The sequence below is a fragment of the Dermacentor albipictus genome, chromosome 6 (assembly GCF_038994185.2).
Source record: "Dermacentor albipictus isolate Rhodes 1998 colony chromosome 6, USDA_Dalb.pri_finalv2, whole genome shotgun sequence".
NCBI lineage: Eukaryota > Metazoa > Arthropoda > Arachnida > Ixodida > Ixodidae > Dermacentor > Dermacentor albipictus.
The window spans coordinates 88,977,096-88,997,250 of NC_091826.1; the positions used below are offsets into that span (position 1 = coordinate 88,977,096).

The 20,155-nt window shown below is 45.9% G+C and overlaps 1 protein-coding gene across 3 annotated transcripts in view; it reads left to right on the top strand.

The window, feature by feature from the left end:
- Nucleotides 1-20,155, top strand: part of LOC139061286 (uncharacterized) — a 66,202-nt gene that overhangs the window by 32,237 nt on the left and 13,810 nt on the right. For all 3 annotated transcript variants that reach the window (XM_070541013.1, XM_070541015.1, XM_070541014.1), the window contains 2 exons: nt 4,687-4,975; nt 8,658-8,821. In XM_070541013.1, the coding sequence (XP_070397114.1) occupies nt 4,687-4,975; nt 8,658-8,821 (453 nt within the window). The remainder of the gene's footprint in view (nt 1-4,686; nt 4,976-8,657; nt 8,822-20,155) is intronic.

A 20,155-nucleotide genomic window follows, 5' to 3' on the forward strand; every position in this document is an offset into this window, starting at 1 on the left:
TACTGCATAAAGGTATGTCGATTTATTATTTGACTTTATAGTTCTTCCATTTATTGCCATTATGTGGTGACCGTGAGGAAAAGGCTGCCAAACTGTGTAACCAATCGTACTTCTTATTGGGCGAACTTGCGCCTAGAAAAACAAGTGACCTACAAAACACAACTGTAGCGGCGATCACAGTCGTCAATCATTCAAAACCTAATATAGGGGTCCAAACTCGCCCATCAGTTCACTCGCTCCGACTCGGACTGCCCCATTAGAGTGTTCAGTAAATGTGAGTGCTAGTGAGCCCGGCCGAGTCAAATTCTGGTGAGCCTAATTGAGTTCAATTAAGCCTGGTCAACTGGAATCCCGGTGAGTCTGCATCCCAGTAATCCTGACTGTGTAGAATTTTAGTGTGCCTTTGTGCGAGCCCTAAGCAAAAATGTATATTTGGCGCTGAGTTAAGTTTGCCTATGTAGAAAACATTGATGAACCATTTTACTTTGTGAAGATGGATGGCCGGCGAAGGTGTTCAGCGCATGACACTCAGGTGACACTGAACTTGACGACTGTACGACATATTTATTGTCCTGATCTGTTGTCATCTTGACAATATAGGTACGCACACACATTTGCATATGACTTCCGTTAATAAGTGTGTCCGTTGCGTAAGACAATGGATGGTTCATGCGCCCGTAAACGCGGCGTCCCCATTACCACCATAGAACTGAACTCCGCTGGAATGATGAGCGCAACGGAGCCAGCTCTGAATACAAACACAAACGCGCGAGTAGTTGCACGAGCACCTTCGCGCTGTTGGCGCCACTAATTTCTGAAGTCCTTTTTGAAAAAGTTGTAAAACTTCTTTTTTTTTAGAAACATCGGTTATCACTTTTGTGTCTGGAACCTCTTTGAGTCCGTGTTCAACAAAGATAGCTCAAGGGTGCGTTACAGGTCCCAGAGCCCACAGGGGTATGCGGCATTGAGATTGGAGCCTATCGGCACAATCACGGGGTTCGGTCCACATAATGATGGTTTCTGCTCACAGATGCCAAGAAACCCCGGATCATAGCCATATACATGCTTCGTTGTAAAACATCGTTAAAATCGCGGTGACGGTAGCAACACTATTCGATGCACCACGTACATCGCTCGAGTGCATAAAAAAAAAGGTGGAGCATGGGATCGACGCCATCCGAGTTTCTCAGGTTTTGTAAATGCTGTCATCTCAGTTACAGCTCCCGCTAAATTCCCCCTTGGGCTTTCCGTTTTGTCTGCACTGGGCATTGGCCCTCTTTCGTGTGGAAGTCGTGCTGGGTGGCGCTCGAGGCAGCTGACGACTGACATCATGGCACTGGTCATTTAGCTGGCCGTGCTGTGTTTGTGTCAGCGTAGGGTGGTACCGTATTAAAAAAAACATTATTCATAATGTATGCAGCCCATGAATGCAGCCTAAACAGCTTCGCTGCTAATCTGTCTCTATATGAATGTTGCGGCCCCAAGAGCTTAACAACCTCATTAGTTGACCGGAGTATAACTTTCTTTCCTCCATGGGACCAAAGTTTGCGCGCGAAATCTATATACACCGCCGACTTTGGATGAATATACGATTCACTCTTGAAAGGTCGGCCCACCTCGTCATTCTCGAAAGTTGTGCTGGACGCTGAGCAATTGGAAACCGCGGTCCGTCTGCGGAAGCAACAGGACTGTCACTCATTACTGCAATTGCCGCACGTACAGAGGCGCACAAGGGCCGCCGCTGTCACCGCACCTCCTATGCACCTCCCATGCACGTGGATGCAACCACTGTTGCATCCGCGTCGGCACCTCCGACGCGCGCGGCATTATAACCATAGAAGCGCACACCACGTGCACAGGCACCGCCGGCACACTCTTTCTACCTGTCATTATTCGTCAAACAGGAATTAAAACGAAATAATTGGCATGCAGGCAAACTTGCTACACTATGGGCACTTCCTAATAGGTCCCTAATAAATGCATATATATCTATTACTGTTTCTCTACAACACAGAATACGCGTGATTCTTTTTCTACTCAAGATATTAAACACATGTCTAGAAGTTGGCGCAGTGCTCGAAGCCGGCTTCCCCTCTGCCGCGGGTTGGTCCGGTATACCACTATCTCCGGAATCGGCCCACGGATTCCTTTTCACGCGCCGTAATACGGACGTGAGCCATCCAGGGTGCCCTACTGGGGACGTATGTCCGGTATTGCACTATGTCGGAGGTCGGCGCACACATACCTGTCGCATATACGGGCGTAAGCCAGCCAAGGTACTCCCCTCCCCCCTGGGACCGTATGAGGGAGATGCATTCAGTGGATAGAGGTAAACAGCTTCTCTGTAAAAAGTGCGGTGAGCGCACAGTGACTGGCAGCTAACCTCGGCAAGCCAGCCTCCTCTGACGCAAATTTTCTTCTCTGGGGGGGAGGGGGGTTATCTGCACGGTAACTCTTGGGAATTAGTCCCTGAGGCCCTATGTGGTTCCCTCGCTTATCCAAGACACTGTCTGATAGCATTTGCTGCTGCATTCTTCACAATCCACCATCCCCGCGTACTCCTTGGTCTACTCTCCTCTACACTCCGCACGCACTGAGCGGCTAGAAATGACGGCTTCCGCATCACGCGTCCATGAGCCTTTCATTTATTTTTCGTGACTAGGTTTCAATATGGTCACTCGACGCTCCCACACATTTATCTTTCTTCGTTTGCGATGTGTCTGCTTCTATGTATGTATCTATATGTCTGCGCCTAGCGACCTTCCCGCCATCTTGCGTCACTGGAAAGATCTTGGTCAGATGAGTGGAGCGAGCTCCTGTGCCGAGGGAACCAGGTTAGAAATTAATTTGACTAGCTAGAGTCACTGCGTATGTGCGCCTGGGTATGCGCCACTCTTGAATGACCCTCTTTCCCGTAAAGTTGGGTGATTGGCAATGTAACACTGGGTATGTAGTGCTCTTCAATGAACCTGTTTGGTACCAGTTTGGGTCACAAGGTATATGCCACTGGACATACACCGCTCTTCAATGATTATGAAATCTTTGAAGTTCAGCCTCCGCTGGGCGGAACCGAACCCGCCACATGTATGTTAAGACAATCTTGTACGAATAGAATTGCCCACGTGCTATATAGGGCAGCGCCATCAGAGGCAAACGCAAGAGAGGAACCCGGTTGCATATGCGCCTATCACACGAGTGTTCCAGCGGTCACAATAGGGTGTATCGCCACATTGATTGAATGTTATTCGCATTCTAGAAGACCACGCTACTACGGCAACTCGTAAAACGAGCTCTATCTCGCTTGTAATCATTCATTGCAGCACTTTTCATCACTACCATAACGATGTCACAACCGCGTAAGTAAATATCCCTTTACTTTCAGTTTTCACTTTTCAAGAACGCACCAAGCACTAGCAAATTGTTTCGTAAAACTAATTTTCAAGCGCTCCGCTTTATTATAGCGACTAGTATTCTTAGCCTACTAGAATAGCTTTCCATCTATCTAGCCTTCTGCGTCCATCCACTGACCCAAGTCGTCTACAAGCTTCAAGCACTAAGTATATGCTCGTGGTCGTTGCTTCCTCATTTCATCTTCGCCATCCGACTCTAGTCACGCCATCACCGTCATGAATTACCCATTGTCCCACATTTCTCATGTCATCATTCTCGCGCTGTCGTTATGACGTCATTATTACTGTTTTAAATTTTCATCGCGTTCTCGTCCCGCCACCTCCGCCGTTTCATTGATGTCATTCTATTGTCGTCGCTGTGCCGCCATGGTTAACGGCGACCCTGATCAGCGAGTATTATGGCAAGGTGGCCAAATGCCGGAGAGTGTAGGTCACATAGAAATGTGAGAATCGCTATCATGCACTTTAAATGTGTGAATAAGTGCAAATCTCAGAATGACCACTACAAATTCCAAATAAAGACACTGTATTTTTTTACATTACTTTATTGTTATTCGCATTAATGTCGACACTCAATGCGAAAGGAGTTCTGCCGGGATTCCTTTCGCCAGCTCTTGCACGCTTCCAAACAGTGTGTTCTGCAGACTTGAAATTACCGTACTCCAATATCGAGTTCTAAAACTCTAAAAAATGGGCTAAAACATGTGACGAGAACTTAGACGAAAAATTACTTCCCAATATAATATGTCGTATGTCTTTATTTCACGAAACGGCCTCCGAATGGAATCGGTCCACATTCTATGGTCACCCATGTCATCAGATTTTCTTGGTATATCCTTCCTTTTTAAAGCGATATCAGAATAGAATTCGTTGCATTTTTATTGTTGAGATTTCTTTTAACGACATTTTATTACATAGTTGATGTGGCGCTGATATATTTTTTAACCTCGGCTTTTCTGCTTGCGTATTGATTATCTGTGCTTAGAAGTGGCACATTACTTTTCTTGTTCATAGATGTATAATTTTCCGCTTGTGTTGCTTGGTTTTCCTCTTCCCTAATTTTTATTTTACAATTTTGTTAGCTGCCTTGTCCTGGGAACTTTAGACCCTTTCTTCAAGGAACGTGTTCTTACCTGCCCTTTCCCTCACTGTAATGTCATGAGACGCAGTGAATACGACAAAAATTACCCCATTTCTTTCCGTTTGTAATACTCACTAAAAAAAAGATGTTTGCACAGGTCGATTCCCATCGTGTGAAGTACCCTTTTTGTGGCAGGTAGCTGGCTCCAACACGAGCTGCCCGTCAGCGTTCTTGCGAGCGGTGGTTCAGAGTCCGAGTCTGACGTTGCTGTCTCTGCAATCGTGCCGCTTTCGTGCTGAGGACGTCGAGGCCATGGCCGCCGCTCTGACGCTGCATCCACCTCGCCGCACCAGCGCCACCTGGGGCGACGGCGTGACAGCGGTGACGCCACCTGCACTCGCGATCCGTCTGCAAACCCTAGAGTTCAAATACTGTGCCCAGCCTGACCGACGGCTAGAGAAGGCTTACGCTTCCCTCATCGGAGGTGAGCATTGGCTAGTTTTCATGACTTATTTCATAAAGCTTCTTCCTCTCCGTTCTTTTTATCATCTGTCTTGGTGAGCGGCCGACCTCTGCAGTATCATTGGGCAACTTCGTGGAAGCAGATGACACGAAAGAAAAGAAGGGGGCAAGAGAAAGAAGTCGTTAGAAATGCTATCCAATAATACTAAAGCGCAGCGCACTAGTTCGCACACTTTTCATTCTGCTCCCATTGAAATGGGATTTCTTAGTCATGCAATCGATCATGTAAGCGTTAAGAATAACGTGGCGGTGGGTTTTGGCTATGGAAGGTTTATCCTGACGAGGGAGGCTGACAATCGCTCCACCTAAGTGTATTTTACAATGTCATTGCTGTACGTTACCACACGTTTAGTAAATCAGTCTATACTAGAAATGCAAGATGACTTGATGTTTCTAACGGTCTATACCTTAATGTTCTAGGGACACAAGACGTTGCTGGCACGCGCTTGTATTGTCCACCTTTCAGTTTTGAAAGAACGTCTCTTTCGCCAAATTATTTTGGGAACGACCCCTGGGGGTGTTGTCGCCTGTCTCATCGCATGAAGCACAGCATGGATAATCGGTACGGCCCGCTCTAGACAAGAGCAGGTCCCGCCTTTATTCGGATCTTGTTAGGAAACGGGAATGCGAGTGTGTCGTATATTAGAGCGAACCCATAAAGGTAATTAAAAGTAGCGAGGAGAGCTATGTTTGCGATGTTAAATGAAAGCTTAGTTCAGGAGCTCCAATCTAAATACCACGGGGCCGTCTTTCATGCGGTTCGCATCGATTTGAAGCCTCTATGAGTAATGCTCATAAAACGTGGAACATATACCGCGAACTAATAGGGTCATCTTCGCCGAATGTGCCACACGAAATTGTTGTAAATGGAGACACGTACTGTGCTAACGATGCAGCTAATTTATTTATTAATCATTTTGTTAAAGCAGGTGTTTCCACTTCCACATCTGCTTTTTGCACTGAACGTAATATTCGAACTTATATACAACATCGCGTCAACGAGACTATATTTCGTACGCCTACGTCTGAAACTGTGATTCTTTCTGTTCTTAATTCCTTGAGTAAGAAATCAGCTGCTGGCGAGGATGACATTAAAGCCCAGCCTATTAAATCAGTTGCTCACATATTCTGTGGTCCCATGGTGCACATCTATAACAGTATATAATCAAGTAGAATTTTTCCTCAGACAATGAAAATAGCTCGTGTCGCTATAATCTTTAAGGGTGGAAAACACAACGACTTGAATAATTAGACCAATTTCGGTATTGCGGGTATTTTCCAAAGTAGCTGAACGTATTATATATAAGCGTATAAATAGTATTTTTCTGGATAAAGGCGTTATCTCGGATGAACAATATGGCTTTCAGAAGAATAAATCGACCGAAATGGCATTATTGAGAGTCTGAGATACAATTATAAATAACATTGAAGAAAAAAACTTTACCATCGGAATGTTCCTAGATTTTCGCAAGGCCTTTGATAGCATAAAACATAATATATTACTAGAAAAACCCCATGTATATGGAATTAGAGTCACAGCATTAGAACTTATGCGTAGCTACCTTGAATCTAGATTTCAGTACACTTCCTTGAAAGGGTACAGTTCTGAAAAGAGCGTGATTAATGATGGGGTACCACAAGGCTCTATTTTAGAACCTTTATTATTTGGATAAATGACGTAACTAACGTTCCACTGACAGAGGAAATCATAATGTACGCTGATGACACTAACGTCTTGTTTTCCAGAACAGACCTTCATGAACTAGAAGTTACCGCAACCATTGGTTACAAGGACTTCGCGAGTGGCTCTATCTAAATAAACTTCACTTAAATGCAAAAAATGCAATTTACAGTTTTTTATTCCAAGATTAAGCAAACAGATTACAACGTGAAACTTTTGTATTCTGGATCGCAAACTTGAACATGGCTCAATCCTTTCGTTTCTGGGTGTTACAGTTCACAAAAACCTAAGCTGGACAGAGCACATAAATAAGGTAGGCACTAAGGTTGCACGATCTGTTGGCTTGCTACAACGGATCCGATTCTTTGTGCCCATCAGGCTTCTCATACAATTGTACTTTTCGTTTGTGCACTCGCATCTTAGGTACTGCCTCTTAGTATGGGGAAACGGTAATAAAACATATATAGGAAAATTGTCAGTACTGCAACGGCGCGCTTTTTGGTTGCTGAACTTCTCGAAACAATAGATAGGATCTTCTATACTGATGATGCACTACAACATTACTAATATTAGAGATTCTTACAAAGCAAAGATCTGCATAGGGCTCTTTAAAGGGATCTCCAGCAGCAGGGAACTATTTTCAACTCGCTAACTGGGTAGAGACACAGGATACACCCTACGTCACACATCAATAGTAATAAAGAAACCAAGGACAAAATATGGCACGCAAACGATCGAATATGAAACCATGTGTTTATGTAATACGTACTCTCATTTTTGAAGAAGCTATAAATTCTAGAACAATTCCCAAATTTAAACATGCAATACAAAACATATTTTCTTATCACAGTGCGTTTAACGAATGTTAATAAAGTTTCTTCGTTTCATGTCAATAGTAATGTTAATAATGTCATATTGTGAATGTATCGCTTTTGTTAATACCAGAATGTTCTAATATTTGCTGTGCTGTACTTATTTAGTTACATGCTATTTGGCAAACAGTTGATACTTTTCATTGTGTTTAAAACTTTGCTGTAGATACTTTTGAAGTTTTGTGTCTTAGTTGTACTTTGATTTATCAGTAGAGCGCTACTTCTGCTGCCCCAGCGAGGTAAAGGCCTTAGTCAGGAGGATTACGCCCGCCCTTTGCCTTACCTTGCGGGCAAACCTTCTATTTGTGTTGCCCGAATAAAAAATGAAATGAAATGAAAACCAGCGTTGATGTTTCCCCATAGGGGTGTCTGCGTCAGCAGGCGTTTGGTGTGTTGCGACACTACGTACACCAGCACATGAGGGTTGGACCTTCCCGCGCGTGCCCGTGCGTTGCGTAGCCATGTCTGGGGAAAGGGGCATCCTGAGGGTTGAACCGATGCCAGGTGTTCGGACCTTCAAGGCATCTCGGTGGAGGCGACACACTTCTTTGGCCTCTGCTTCACATAGAGGGCCCTTCCACAATGTTGCATCATATATATATCAAAACTCGCGCATGCCTTGAGCTTTAGTAAATAACCTAGGTCTAGTGCTGTTGCTGTGCACATAAATACGAATCTTCCTTCACGTGAGATAACCAGATATTGCTGCCATTGCTTCGTCGTTCCGATCAATTGTGTTAAGGCTTAATGAGAAAGAAGGAGCTGTCTAGAACAGGCGAAGAAGACTCGGAGTGTGCCGGGCATCCGTCACTTCGCTATCATTTGCTTCTGCCACTGATCGAATTCCCGCCATTGATGGCGATGCATGCGAGACCATCGGCTAGCATGTGACAGGTGCAGAGCCCGTATAGCCTGCACAATAATAAATTCAGATACAAGTTATTTCTCACGTAAGATAATGTGTCTTGACCACATCAAAGGCACGTTATATTTTCGGTTAGACGTATTTTTATGCAAAAGAAGCGCGAACATGCGCAATCAATCAGTATTTTACTGGTCACCACGTTTACTTTGCATGCTGATGTTCGTAGGTGGAGTGCTGGTCCATCTCAGAATGCCCGCCTGCTTCCTGTCAGGGACGTTCGCCATGGCCGCCGCAGCGAAACTGTGCGTCGACAAGCATTTGCGGGAGCTCAGCTTGCACGTGAATAATCTGCCCGTCGTCGGCCTTTGTGCCATCATAGAGGCGCTAAAGGTGAGCCTTAAAGAATAGTTATGGGGTCTTCTTGCTGCCGCATCTGTAGCTGTGAATAGACTGTGGCAGTTCCGAAGTATGACACCTTGTTGTGCAATAGACAACAGTGGCCTCTAGCATTTCATTCACACCTCTATGCATTTCCAGTGGCGTTGAGTGAGTTACGGCGATTAGCTCTAACATTCGTATAGTTAGCTCGATACCGAGTACAGCGGGAAAAAATGCCTAGACAGAGAAACGAGTTACAGAGGACTGTACCTTTCGGTGGCGTTAGTGACTCCTCGAGGAGAAGGCCGTGTTCAATTCTCAGACCCAAAATCTCGGTTGCCATCGACGACGCCTGGTGATTCGCTCGTTGGTGTTCATAGCGCTAGATCGTTAGTATGACTGCCGCCTCAGTGTGTGAGCAGCCGTCTTGCCACACTGAAACGTTGGTGCACGTTAGCCAAAGATTGCGAAGAAGTTCGAACTCTCACTCCTACGGTGCAGTCCTTTCGAAGCAAAGTGAGAGCAACTCTTGTTCAGCTCACCCACGCGCACGGGCGGCCGGCCGATGGCACCCGATGTTCTGTTTTGGCCATGCAATTTCTCCCGCATACTGGAATGGGTTCGCAAAACACCGACTTCCTCAAGCAGTCGGGCCTCGCCCTGAGCCTGGTCTACGTGACCTAAATGTACAGGTGCTTGGAGTCCGGAAACACTTCCTCGAGGAGTTCTCTCCATGAGCGAACAACGGACTACTCTTACCTAGTCGCTCTGTTATACGCATATATGTCGACAGTTCTCTGCTTTGTACTTTCACCGGAATCTGAGTTGTTAGCTGTTGGGTGCTAGACGCCTTGCGAGGGCCATTTTACGTCCACGTGCGGGACGCGAAGTTGCTTTTAGCGCGAGCGCTTTGAATATAGCATGGAAGCTTTTGTTTACCTTTTCAACTGTTTTCATGGCTACCATTGATGTAATGCTTTGAATGCAGACCCTATTGCCGCAGTGGGCTTAGTTCTTTGAAGTGCACATACCTGATGATTGACCGTTTAGCAATGGCTACACGCCGCTAGAATGCTGCATCTATCTAGCCCTCAATTTTTTGCGAATTTCCTCAACTTTACTGTGTCGCCTGTGTTTGGGCGTCCCATTAACAAATGCTTATGCATTCCGAATAAGAATGGCCGACAGTGGGTGGTGCAATTTGTGCGGGTGCGATGGGACTCAGGAGCAGCTCCTACGTCCCTGCCCATCCTTTGATGTTCAACGACTTGCTCCACAAGCTAAATTCAGCCTGTTAGATAATAGTGCTCTCGGAGAAGATCCTGAAACCATGGCTTATTCATTATTGGATCTGAAATGCCACAAATGCTCACTTGTTGAGGGCTACTGTACTATACGAGAGAGAGATGAAACATATTTATTCAAAAGTCCCTCCTGCGTTCCAAAGAGGAACGGAGGCGCCGGGAAGCTATTCCCGTAAGGCTCCTCTGTCCCTCAGATGCAGACCAGGACTTGAACCGTAGCGGCGTCCTCCTCCAGCCGAACAACCCAGCGCTGACCTTCTGGGCATTCGCTGAGCAGTATAGCCTCCCACTGCTCAGACGCTTTATTTTGGCATTGTGGTTTATGCTGTGTCCGATATTAATAGCTGATCAACATTTTCCATACAGTGTGATGGAGGTATGCACGCGGTGTACTGCATGTCTCACAGTGTGATGAGTGCGCATCTGAGTGTATTTGGTGCATGAGTAGTCATGTAGGGAAGGCGCTTGCTTTTAGAAGTCTCGATACAGTGGCTTGATGTTTGTTCAATGGTTTGTCAGGAAGAGAGTGTTTGGAGCGAGAATTTCGATATTCCAGGATTTCTCCTGAAGTAGTCATTTGTTACCTTGGGGGATTTCTTGCCCGGAGCGGGATGGGCGACGAAAGTTAATCCCCATTGTTACCACTTACCTCTGCATGGCCTGGCGTCCAGATAAGTAGAAAAGATCTGCGGGCAGAATCTGTTCTAACGAGAATTCAGTATGCTTGAGGTGATATAAGTACCTTGGTGTAATTAAGGTTTTATTGGAATCGCTGAAGATGAATGATGCAATAGTTGGTGCCTATGCTAAAGCTACTGCAGCCTCTTCGCCTTCTTCGGGGTGCTTGGTACGTATGGAGCGTGCTGTTTTATCCATTTTTGCACCTATAATAACTGCCAGAGTCATTGCTGGTTGTGACGGATACTTTGCAGCTTCAACGTAGGCCACATGTTCAGAGCTTTGAGCACTTTGTTGAGTCTTTGAGCTTTTGCTTTCCGTCCCTCTGCGTTAAGGTATGGGTCCATGTTCTTTGGGGTCGAGCGGATTATGAAAGCGTTCTTGATTTTCGGTAGAATAGGTCTCTTGAATTCGCGTCTGGTATTACGAGCTTCTTCAGTATTGTCCATCCTATCTCCGTGTGTGTTAGGCGATCACAGTGTGATGCTTCTATGCTTCTATAATTTAGTACAGTGTAATGCGTAATCCTACGCCTGATAGATTTTCGTTTGCTGTGCTTAAGAGGGAGGCGTATTGATAGTTCTAATGCTTTCGTTATCATAATGTCAATTATGTGTTTCTCGGTATGCGTGAAATTTAAAAATGGCGCACTATTCATTATGTGGTAGATAAGAAAGGCTTGTAGCAATGTCATTGTATTGCTCTCTTTCATGCCCGTATGTCTGGTAGCAATTCTCGAAATAAGCCGGCACACTTCTTCAGCGTATGTCTCTAAGCTTTGGATTGTTGTGGCGTTTTTTGGTCACTTTTTATGCAGAATCCCAGTACTCTTAGGCATGAGGCTTGCGGTAGGGGTACACATTTGATTTCCAATGCAATTCCTGGTTGGTTAGAGGCTTGTTATCTTTTATATATATTTTGATTTGATCAGTAGGAGCTCAGATTGCTACGAGGAAGAAGTCCGCTCGGCTCTGCGTGTGTCGTGACTGTATTTCTTGCTTCCTGCAGGGTCTCCTTGGTTTCGCCATCGTTGCCACTCGTCACCCATAGCGTTATAGCATCTGCATATTAGTTGTGTAGGCACGAGATGTTCACGAGTCTTCTCGGGAGCCCAATGAGTGTGATGTTGAATAACATAGGAGATAGCACCGGTTCTTGAGGTGTGCCTTTGTCACCTATGTCCAGTATTCGACTTGAGTCCTCCGGTATTCATGGCAGCAGTGCTGCCGCTAAAAAATTCTGCAATATATCGGTGTCTTATGCCCTACGTTTAAGTTATAAACGAGAAGAAAGGGAGTTAACCAAGGGTGCCGATTTTTATTAGTCATATCATAGGAAGCCAACGAACTGACACCAAGGACAACATTGGGGAAATTACTTGTGCTTGATAAATGAAATGAAGAAACGATAAATTATGGGAAATGAAAGTGGCTGAAAAAAACAAATTGCCGTAAAGGTGGAACTTTCCCGCGGTAGCTCAAGTTGTGAGCATCACACGCGAAATGCGAATGTTGTGATATCGTTCCTCGGCCCTGGTTCAGTATAGATAAGGAAGGGGTAATGTGATCCTACTAACAGAAAACGCCTGTACCAGACTTAGCCATTCTGCCTCACGAGGACCTCCGTGCTTATTGTACACGCTTCATATAAGCCTTGTGGTCTGGCCTATGCTGGCGCTAACCGTTTGAAGTGTAACGTATTGAGTTGGTTAGATTGAATGTGCGTGCCAAGTACAGAGATTTTTCCCACTACAGGAACACGCTTTCCGTTAATGGTAATCTGAATGTTCGGCGTATCGCGTTCATTTGCGGAAAGAAGTAACAGCTCAGATTTGGCGGGCGAGCACTCGAGGTGCATGAACCCGGCTCTCGTAGCCACTTCATCTGAAGCTTCTAGCAAGGTATCTTGAATGTAGCCATCCGAGCCACCCTTAATCCATAGGGTAATGCCTTTCTGCATATAGAGAATATTGTAGGTCCGGTATTTGTGCCAGCGTCCAAGGAATAAGCCTCATAGCTAGGTTAAATAGAAACGGCGAGAGCAGAGATCCCTGAGGATAGTGCGAAAGCTACCGGGCGTGATTCGGGAAGAATTTTATTATTGAGACTAATGCCGGCTGTACTATTGGTAAGAAATGCGTGTATGTAGTCATGCATTTTTCTACAACAGGTAATAACATTCATTTCACGTAAGATAGATCCATGATCTATGTTATTGAATGCACCACGAAGGTCGAGTTCTAAGATAGCTTGGGTATCTTGGGAAGCAGGAGTACGAAGCTCATGATTCAGCATTATCATGGCATCCTGGCGAGAGAGCGACTGGCGAAAGCCAATCATCTCTGTCAGGAGTAACTGACTGCCTTCCGTGTATTTATTTGGGCGAGTAAGCATGACGTGTTCGAGCGTTTTGCGCAAGCATGACGAGAGGGAAATAGGTCAAAGATTAGCTGTATCACACGGTTCATTGGGTTTGGGAATAAAGATTAGCGGTTTTCCATGCTTTCGAAAGAGAGCTGTTATCGAAGCAGCGATTATAGTATTCTGTGAGGGTAGAGATAGATTTCTCGTCCAGATTTCGGAGTAGAATTTACATTGTCTATACCTGCAGCAGATGTAGTTTTAGCGGAAGCTAGGGCATGTCGAACTTCTGTCCCTGTTTATGGGGTGTCGAGAAGTCCATTAGCCTCGCCTGCATAGTCTGAATGCTCGTGAGTTGTGGTAAATGGGAGGTGTAAACGCGCAACCTCCTGAAAAAAGATGGGGAATATTATCCTTGTGTTTGTACAATAATTGAGTGACGTAGTGACTGTGGCACGCGCGAGGTCGAGGGATCAAGCAAATGTCTCGGCAGTTCCCGAGTCCTTTTACTACTGAGATTACCGTGTGCGCTCTCACATACTTGGCCCCATTGTTAATTAACTAGTTGGGTCACATCTGTTTCGATGCCATCATCAAGTCTAGCTACAAGGATGTGAAGCGTGTGGTTATGGCGGCGTCCTTTCCACCGTTTTAACAGTGACTCTTTCTCTTGCCACATGCGTAGTAGTTGGGCATCAGCTCTTTGAAAGGGAACACCAAGTGGCACAGTTGTAGTATGATTGTCAACGTCTGTTTGGAGGTGACTGATCCATTGCTGTAGATCAAGTATGGAATCGGGAGTATTATTTGCGAGAGTTTTCCGAAATTTGTCCCAATCCGTAAGTTTGGGAGGTAGTGTGAAAGGGCTTGTGAGCGAAGGTAACAGAAATATCAATGGTGTAGTGATCGCTATGAAAATTGCTTTGAAGGTTTTCTTATTATAGTTACCCTGAGAGATGAGGGTGAGATCTCGTGATGTATCTTCGGAGACACGATTTCCAAAGCGGGCAGGTTTGTCGAAGTCATTGTGGAGAGTGAGCTGATGATCCTGAATGTGGGTCTCTAAAGATCGTCCTTTAGGTGTGGACGTAGTGTGACCCCATAGCTGATTTGGAGCGTTAAAATTGCCCACAATGAGTAGTGTGTTTCTCCGAGCTTCCTGTTTAGCACGAGAAAAGACGGTAGTGAAATGGTGTTTAGAGCTGAGACTGCTGTAAACATTAGGAATGTAAAGAGGAGCTGACCTGGTCTTTTTAGGAAGCATTTCTACGAAGTCTTGACCAATGTCGATACTCTCTAAATGGGAGCTAGTGAGCCAAGTGCTTCTGTCCTAGGATCGCGGATCATGGATGGGTTTGGATCATGGATGGGTAATCACGGATGGGTTTGTTTGCGACGCCTGTAAACTTCAAGGGGATGTTAAGAGCAAGCTGTAGTAGCTTGTGATCACTAAAACCATCTAAGGAAACAACTTCAGCAACTATTTCAGGGGCGTTAGTGAAAACTAAATCTAAAATGTTCGTGTCACGGGTCGGCTGGGTAATTATTGGAATAAATTTAAATATAACATTAATGAAATCCATTGACGTATGACAAGAGGATGATAGGTTATTCCAGTCTATCAAAGGAAAATTAAGGTCGCCAAAAACATACACGATATCAGCTTGACAGCGCCCAAAGGCTTTAGAAATACTATTGCGCAGTTCGGCAAGAAAGTACTGGTTTGTATCGGGAGGACGATAACAACATCCTATCAGTAGCTTGCTTCTGTGGCTTTGACATTCAGTCCACACTATCTCAATACTGGAATCTACATTAATAACTTGGGAGGTAACTGTTCTTTTGATATCAAGGAGTACGCCACCACCTCTCTTTTCGGTGCGACCACACCTTAAAATGTTATATGTGCTATCATGTGGACATTTTTCATTATCTGTTATATCAGGGTGTTGCCATGTTTCAGTAAGAACAAGAATATCTGAACTGCAGTCAAGAAATGAGGCAATATCGTCGCGTTTAGGCAACAGACTTCGGATATTTGTGAAAGATATTGATAATGATGGTGCGATGACAGGTGGCTTTGACTTCCTGCTGTTCACATCAAGCAGTGTGGTATGCTGCTATTGAACACAACGAACAACTGTATTGCGCACGCTATTATTGCGTAGTCGATCGGTTGACAACGTAAATGGCTTAGCTTCTGTTTTCGCAAAAGCAATTAGCTGCTTTCTTGCCTGCCGGGTAGTTGGCGAAAAATACTCGCGAACCTGTTGTTGCAGGCTGACCTTCTTTTTCGAAAAGCCCCTACAGTTCCACTGCCACACAACTATTTTGGAGCGCTTAGGGGACACGGCCATGCAGTCGATTGAGTCCTTCGATAATTTGTTTGAATCGCTCATCAATTTGGGTAAGTCGCGTGTCATCCTGGATAAATTTATCGTTTACATGGCTACTGAGGTTATGAACGTTAGTAGTAAGGAACTCAAGCTTAGCTTGTACTGCATCGCTGCTTTTTCAAGAGCCTCAAAGCGATTGTTAGTTTTTAATGTGTGGCCAGGTGACGACTTAGATTATCGTGTTCCTCCCAAGTGCCTCTCCCATCATCAGTAAACTTGCGCTTTGTGGCGGTTCTGGTAGTGGGAGAAGCTTCCATGGTGACAAGTATGATTGGCATTCTCACTGACATTGGGAGGAGTTATAGTGGGTTCTTCATCAGTAGAGGGTTGAGATCTAGTGGCAGTGTTTGTACATAGGGAAGGTGTTTCGAGAACGAGAATTTCTTTACGCAGATGATTTTCTTCCTGAAACTGCTGTAGGACGGCATAGACGAGGGCATCAGGATGCTTAGGTTTAGGTCAGCTATGGGAAACTGCCGATGTCCAGCTTACCTGAGGAAAGCTCCACTTGTTGTTGGATGGAGCAGCCGATCGAGGAGGCCAATGTTCCCCGCGCTTTTTCTTAGGAAGAGGTCCCTGCTTTTTGGGCAAGGAGGAACTACCGTTCCCAAGAAAGTTAGGAGGACTGCGTCTAAAATTTTACCAATCTTCTGGCTTCTAAAATACGCATTTGTGGGTTGCACTGACGAAGCGTGGGTAGAATGTCTTTTTCGTAGATAATTTGTCCCAGGCATACTCTGTCGATGTAGATAATGCCTTTAAACATATCGGAGCTTGGAACACTGTGGAAGTAACTTCGTGCTTATGGCCGTCGGCTGCAAGCGACTTGATGGCGAGACATTTGGTCCGGCTATCGTAGCTTTCCATTCTGAGGGTAACTGTGTTGCGGTGAGGTTGATGGTAACGACGTCTTTGCACAGCTCCACACTGGCTGGAAAGCCGGCTATCGTAGAGAGAAGCTTGGCGAGTTGGAAGTGGCTGAGGCGGGAGGCGTCGAAACCTTCGCGAATGCCAAAAATAGCCTTGTATGAGCCTTCGGGTAACTTGGGAGGCCTCACTTCGTTATTCCTGAAAATCATCTGTTTCAATACAGCAACCTTGGCCATGGCAGCGATGGCGTCCTTACGGAGTGAGTCGATATGCGGCGTCGCATATGTGCGTTTGCTGCCACTTGAGCGTCTCTTCCGAGGAAAGATCTTCGCCTCCTACTACCTCAACCTGGTTCATGACGCCCGCGCGAGGCGTGTCAACGCTTACGGCGTCGGAGAGCCACCAAGTTCTCGTAGGCGAGGAACCATAAAAGGCGTTCTAATGCACAGACCTGTTCGAAAATCGTCTCAAAATGTCACGGAAGTCTTCACACATGTCATGTGAAAGAGCCACTAGGATATAGAAAAAAAAGACGGGCGTTATACCCAAAAACTCACGAAGCTGATAAGACACATCCACACGCGTCGACGCCACCTCGCGTTCTCGCAATGTAGAGTTCCGTCTGCTTCGCAGCACATGCTGTTTTCAGCGTATTGCAGAACAGTGAGTTTATACAGCGTCAGTATATCCAAACGCGAATGCGCCTTACTTACAAGGTACACTGATCAGTCCTAAGAGCACATCATCAATATCGGGGTGACATACGCGAGCGCTATACGTGGAGGCATACGTCACGCTGCCAATCAATAAGAGTGCATCTGCGATCATAATAAGGTGTCTTGAATGATTTTCAAGCCATTTTTCTTCGTCATTGTGAATGACAGCGACAACAGCGATGCCCTAAGTTATTATACATCTGTAAAAGGTCGGTGGATTAGTCTCGCTATAAGTTGGGCAAGTAAACGTTCCCCGACACGCTAAAGTGGGGCAAGAGAGAGAACGTTCTCTGACACAGTAACAGAGATGCAGTACACCGCAAACTTCAAAAATGTTACACAACAGGATGAAAAGAAAATTTGTGCTCGCCAAGCCAAACAAAGCTAACACCGGATGGTTTACATGAATGTAGTCAATATTATTCGACGAATTCGATCAGTTTGCTGTTTTCCGCATTTTATGCCCCATTTTACGCGCCTTGGCGTTATTCAGAGCATCACAATGTGAGCGATATTCCCTTTGCAGTGTTCGTATACTTGATATAAAAATAAAGGCAGATGACCCAACTGATGCCAGTGCAGCTGGTGCGCTTCTCTCGCTATTATCGGGTTTCCCACAAATTAAGTGAAACTGTGAATTACATTAAAAACTGATTGTCCATAACTTGTAAACAGCATTTAGCTTGTTGAACAGCTTAGCAAGTGTAAATTTAGAACACTAAAAACAAGCCTTAACTATGGCAACAGGGGCCTGACAATGACAAAGTGAGGGCATGGGTGTGGTGAGGGCTCCTGTCCCCAAGCCTCCACCACACTAGGCGCCTAAGGTCCCCGCCGTATTCACCGAGTGTCGCAAGTACTAAATACTTCCTCTTTAAATTGAACAAATAAGACGGCCACTCTAGCGTGCAACGAGCAGCAAGCCAGAGCCCGCATAAACTGCGCTCGCATGCTATTAATGCGGAGAGCATTCTTTGGGAAGTTCAGCACTTTCGGGGGACTATGCTTCTGTCGACCTGGCCCTCTAATCACTTTCCTGTCCACATGGGTCGCTGGATAGTCCATGGTCGAATGCATAGAGCATTGGACTGCTGTGCAGAGGGAGCCCGGTACGAAACCCTTTCGACCAGCTTGGGCTACTGGGTATGTAACCATGGGTACGTGTCGTTCCATATGAAGCTCTTTCACGCCAACTGGGTACGTGCCACTTTTCAATTAACCTATTCGACGCGAACTTCGGTCACTTGGTTTAAGCTGACTTTCAAGGAACTTCTCCACGTGCCATGGCTGCTCAGTGGCTATGGTGTTGGGCTGCTGAGCATGAGGTCGCGGGATCGAATCCCGGCCACGGCGGCCGCATTTCGATGGGGGCGAAATGCGGAAACACTCGTGTACTTAGATTTAGATGCACGTTAAAGAACCCCAGGTGGTCGAAATTTCCGGAGTCCTCCACTACGGCGTGCCTCATAATCAAGATGTTGTTTTGGCACGTAAAACACCATAATTAAATTAAGCAACTTCTCTGCCGCCAACTTAGGCCACTGGGTGTGTCCGAAACGGTATGTTCTCTTCCTAAATGAATTTCACTAGCGCGAACTTGGCTCACTGGGTGTGTTCCACTGGTCATGTGCCGCTCTTCAATGAAAATAAATCGTTTTCACTTTTTACCGCAGTGCGTGAAATCGAACCCATGTCAATATATTCAGACAATATTGTCTGAATATATATTTTCATACACGCACCACAAGGGGACTTCGTGGCGGCGCCGCAAGATGGCTCCACGTGTACAAAAAGAAGCTTGAGAACTTGGCCTCACACACGCCTCATAGATGACTCGTCTCCGTGGTGCGATTACAATGCATCGCTATATTTTGCAATGCTACTATACGTAAACATTCATCGTGAGATGGGTTCTGCCGGAATGGTTTAATGCGTTAGAATTCTTACGGTCCTTCATGCTCTTTCCGGAGGGCTATTTATCTACCGGTCCACCTATCTACCTGTGTTTAAATTAAAATTATGGGGTTTTAGGTGCCAAAACCACTCTCTGAATATAAGGCACGCCATAGTGGGGACTCCGGAAATTTTGACCACATGGGGTTCTTTAACGTGACCTAAATTTAAGTACACGGATATTTTCGCATTTCGCCCCCATCGATATGCGGCCGCCGTGGCCGGGATTACTTGTGTTTGTGTCCTTATATAAGCGTTTTCCCCCCTGCCGAAGCCGTTGAATAATCAGTGATCGCATGGGCAGCGCATCGGTCTGCTGTGCTGACTTAAGGGTACCAAAGCAGCCCTTTAACCAATTTGGGTAATGGTGACAATGTTTCCGTCCATACCGCTTTTCAACGAACCTCTAAGAGGTGCGCCATGGGTCACTGTAGAAGCAGGGCTGGGTAGGGTATCGCAGTTCTAAGAAACTCTGACCCCGACTTGGAGTACTGCGCATCTGCCTCTGGGAATGTCACCCTACAATAACGAAAAAAGATTGCGTAAATTTATGCAATGCTGAGCGAAGTCAAGCCCACGTCACACGATTCTTCAAGAACAGCAACCCGACACTTTTCAATGAACTTTTTTCGCGCCAAACCTTTTGGAGAGCTACGCCGTGAATGCGCTAGGTGTGCCGCTCTTCAATGAACCTCTCGCCAACATGGGCCACTCAGTATGGGCCACTACGAGCACGGAAAACCCGGGAACAGTTCTCGGCGTACGAAGGCACTAACGCGCCACTCTTCGCCTCTCGGAGGCCAGCGCGGTCTTCTCGGCAGTGCTACAAGATGGCGCAGCGCTCCCACAAAGAAGCGCGAGGAATGAGCCGGATTGCCGCGTGTTCTACGTGATAGCAGGCACCTGTGCGCCGTGCATCTCGAAGACCACGTTAAGGCTTCGCGGCAGCGGCTCCAGATTGTACCAAATGCTCTTACGGAAGAGCAAAAGGAGTCCCTGCTGCAGTGAACGCCTCATACTGAACTCGTACCGACGGCGGCAATACGTTGTGCCGCTACACTGATTCAAT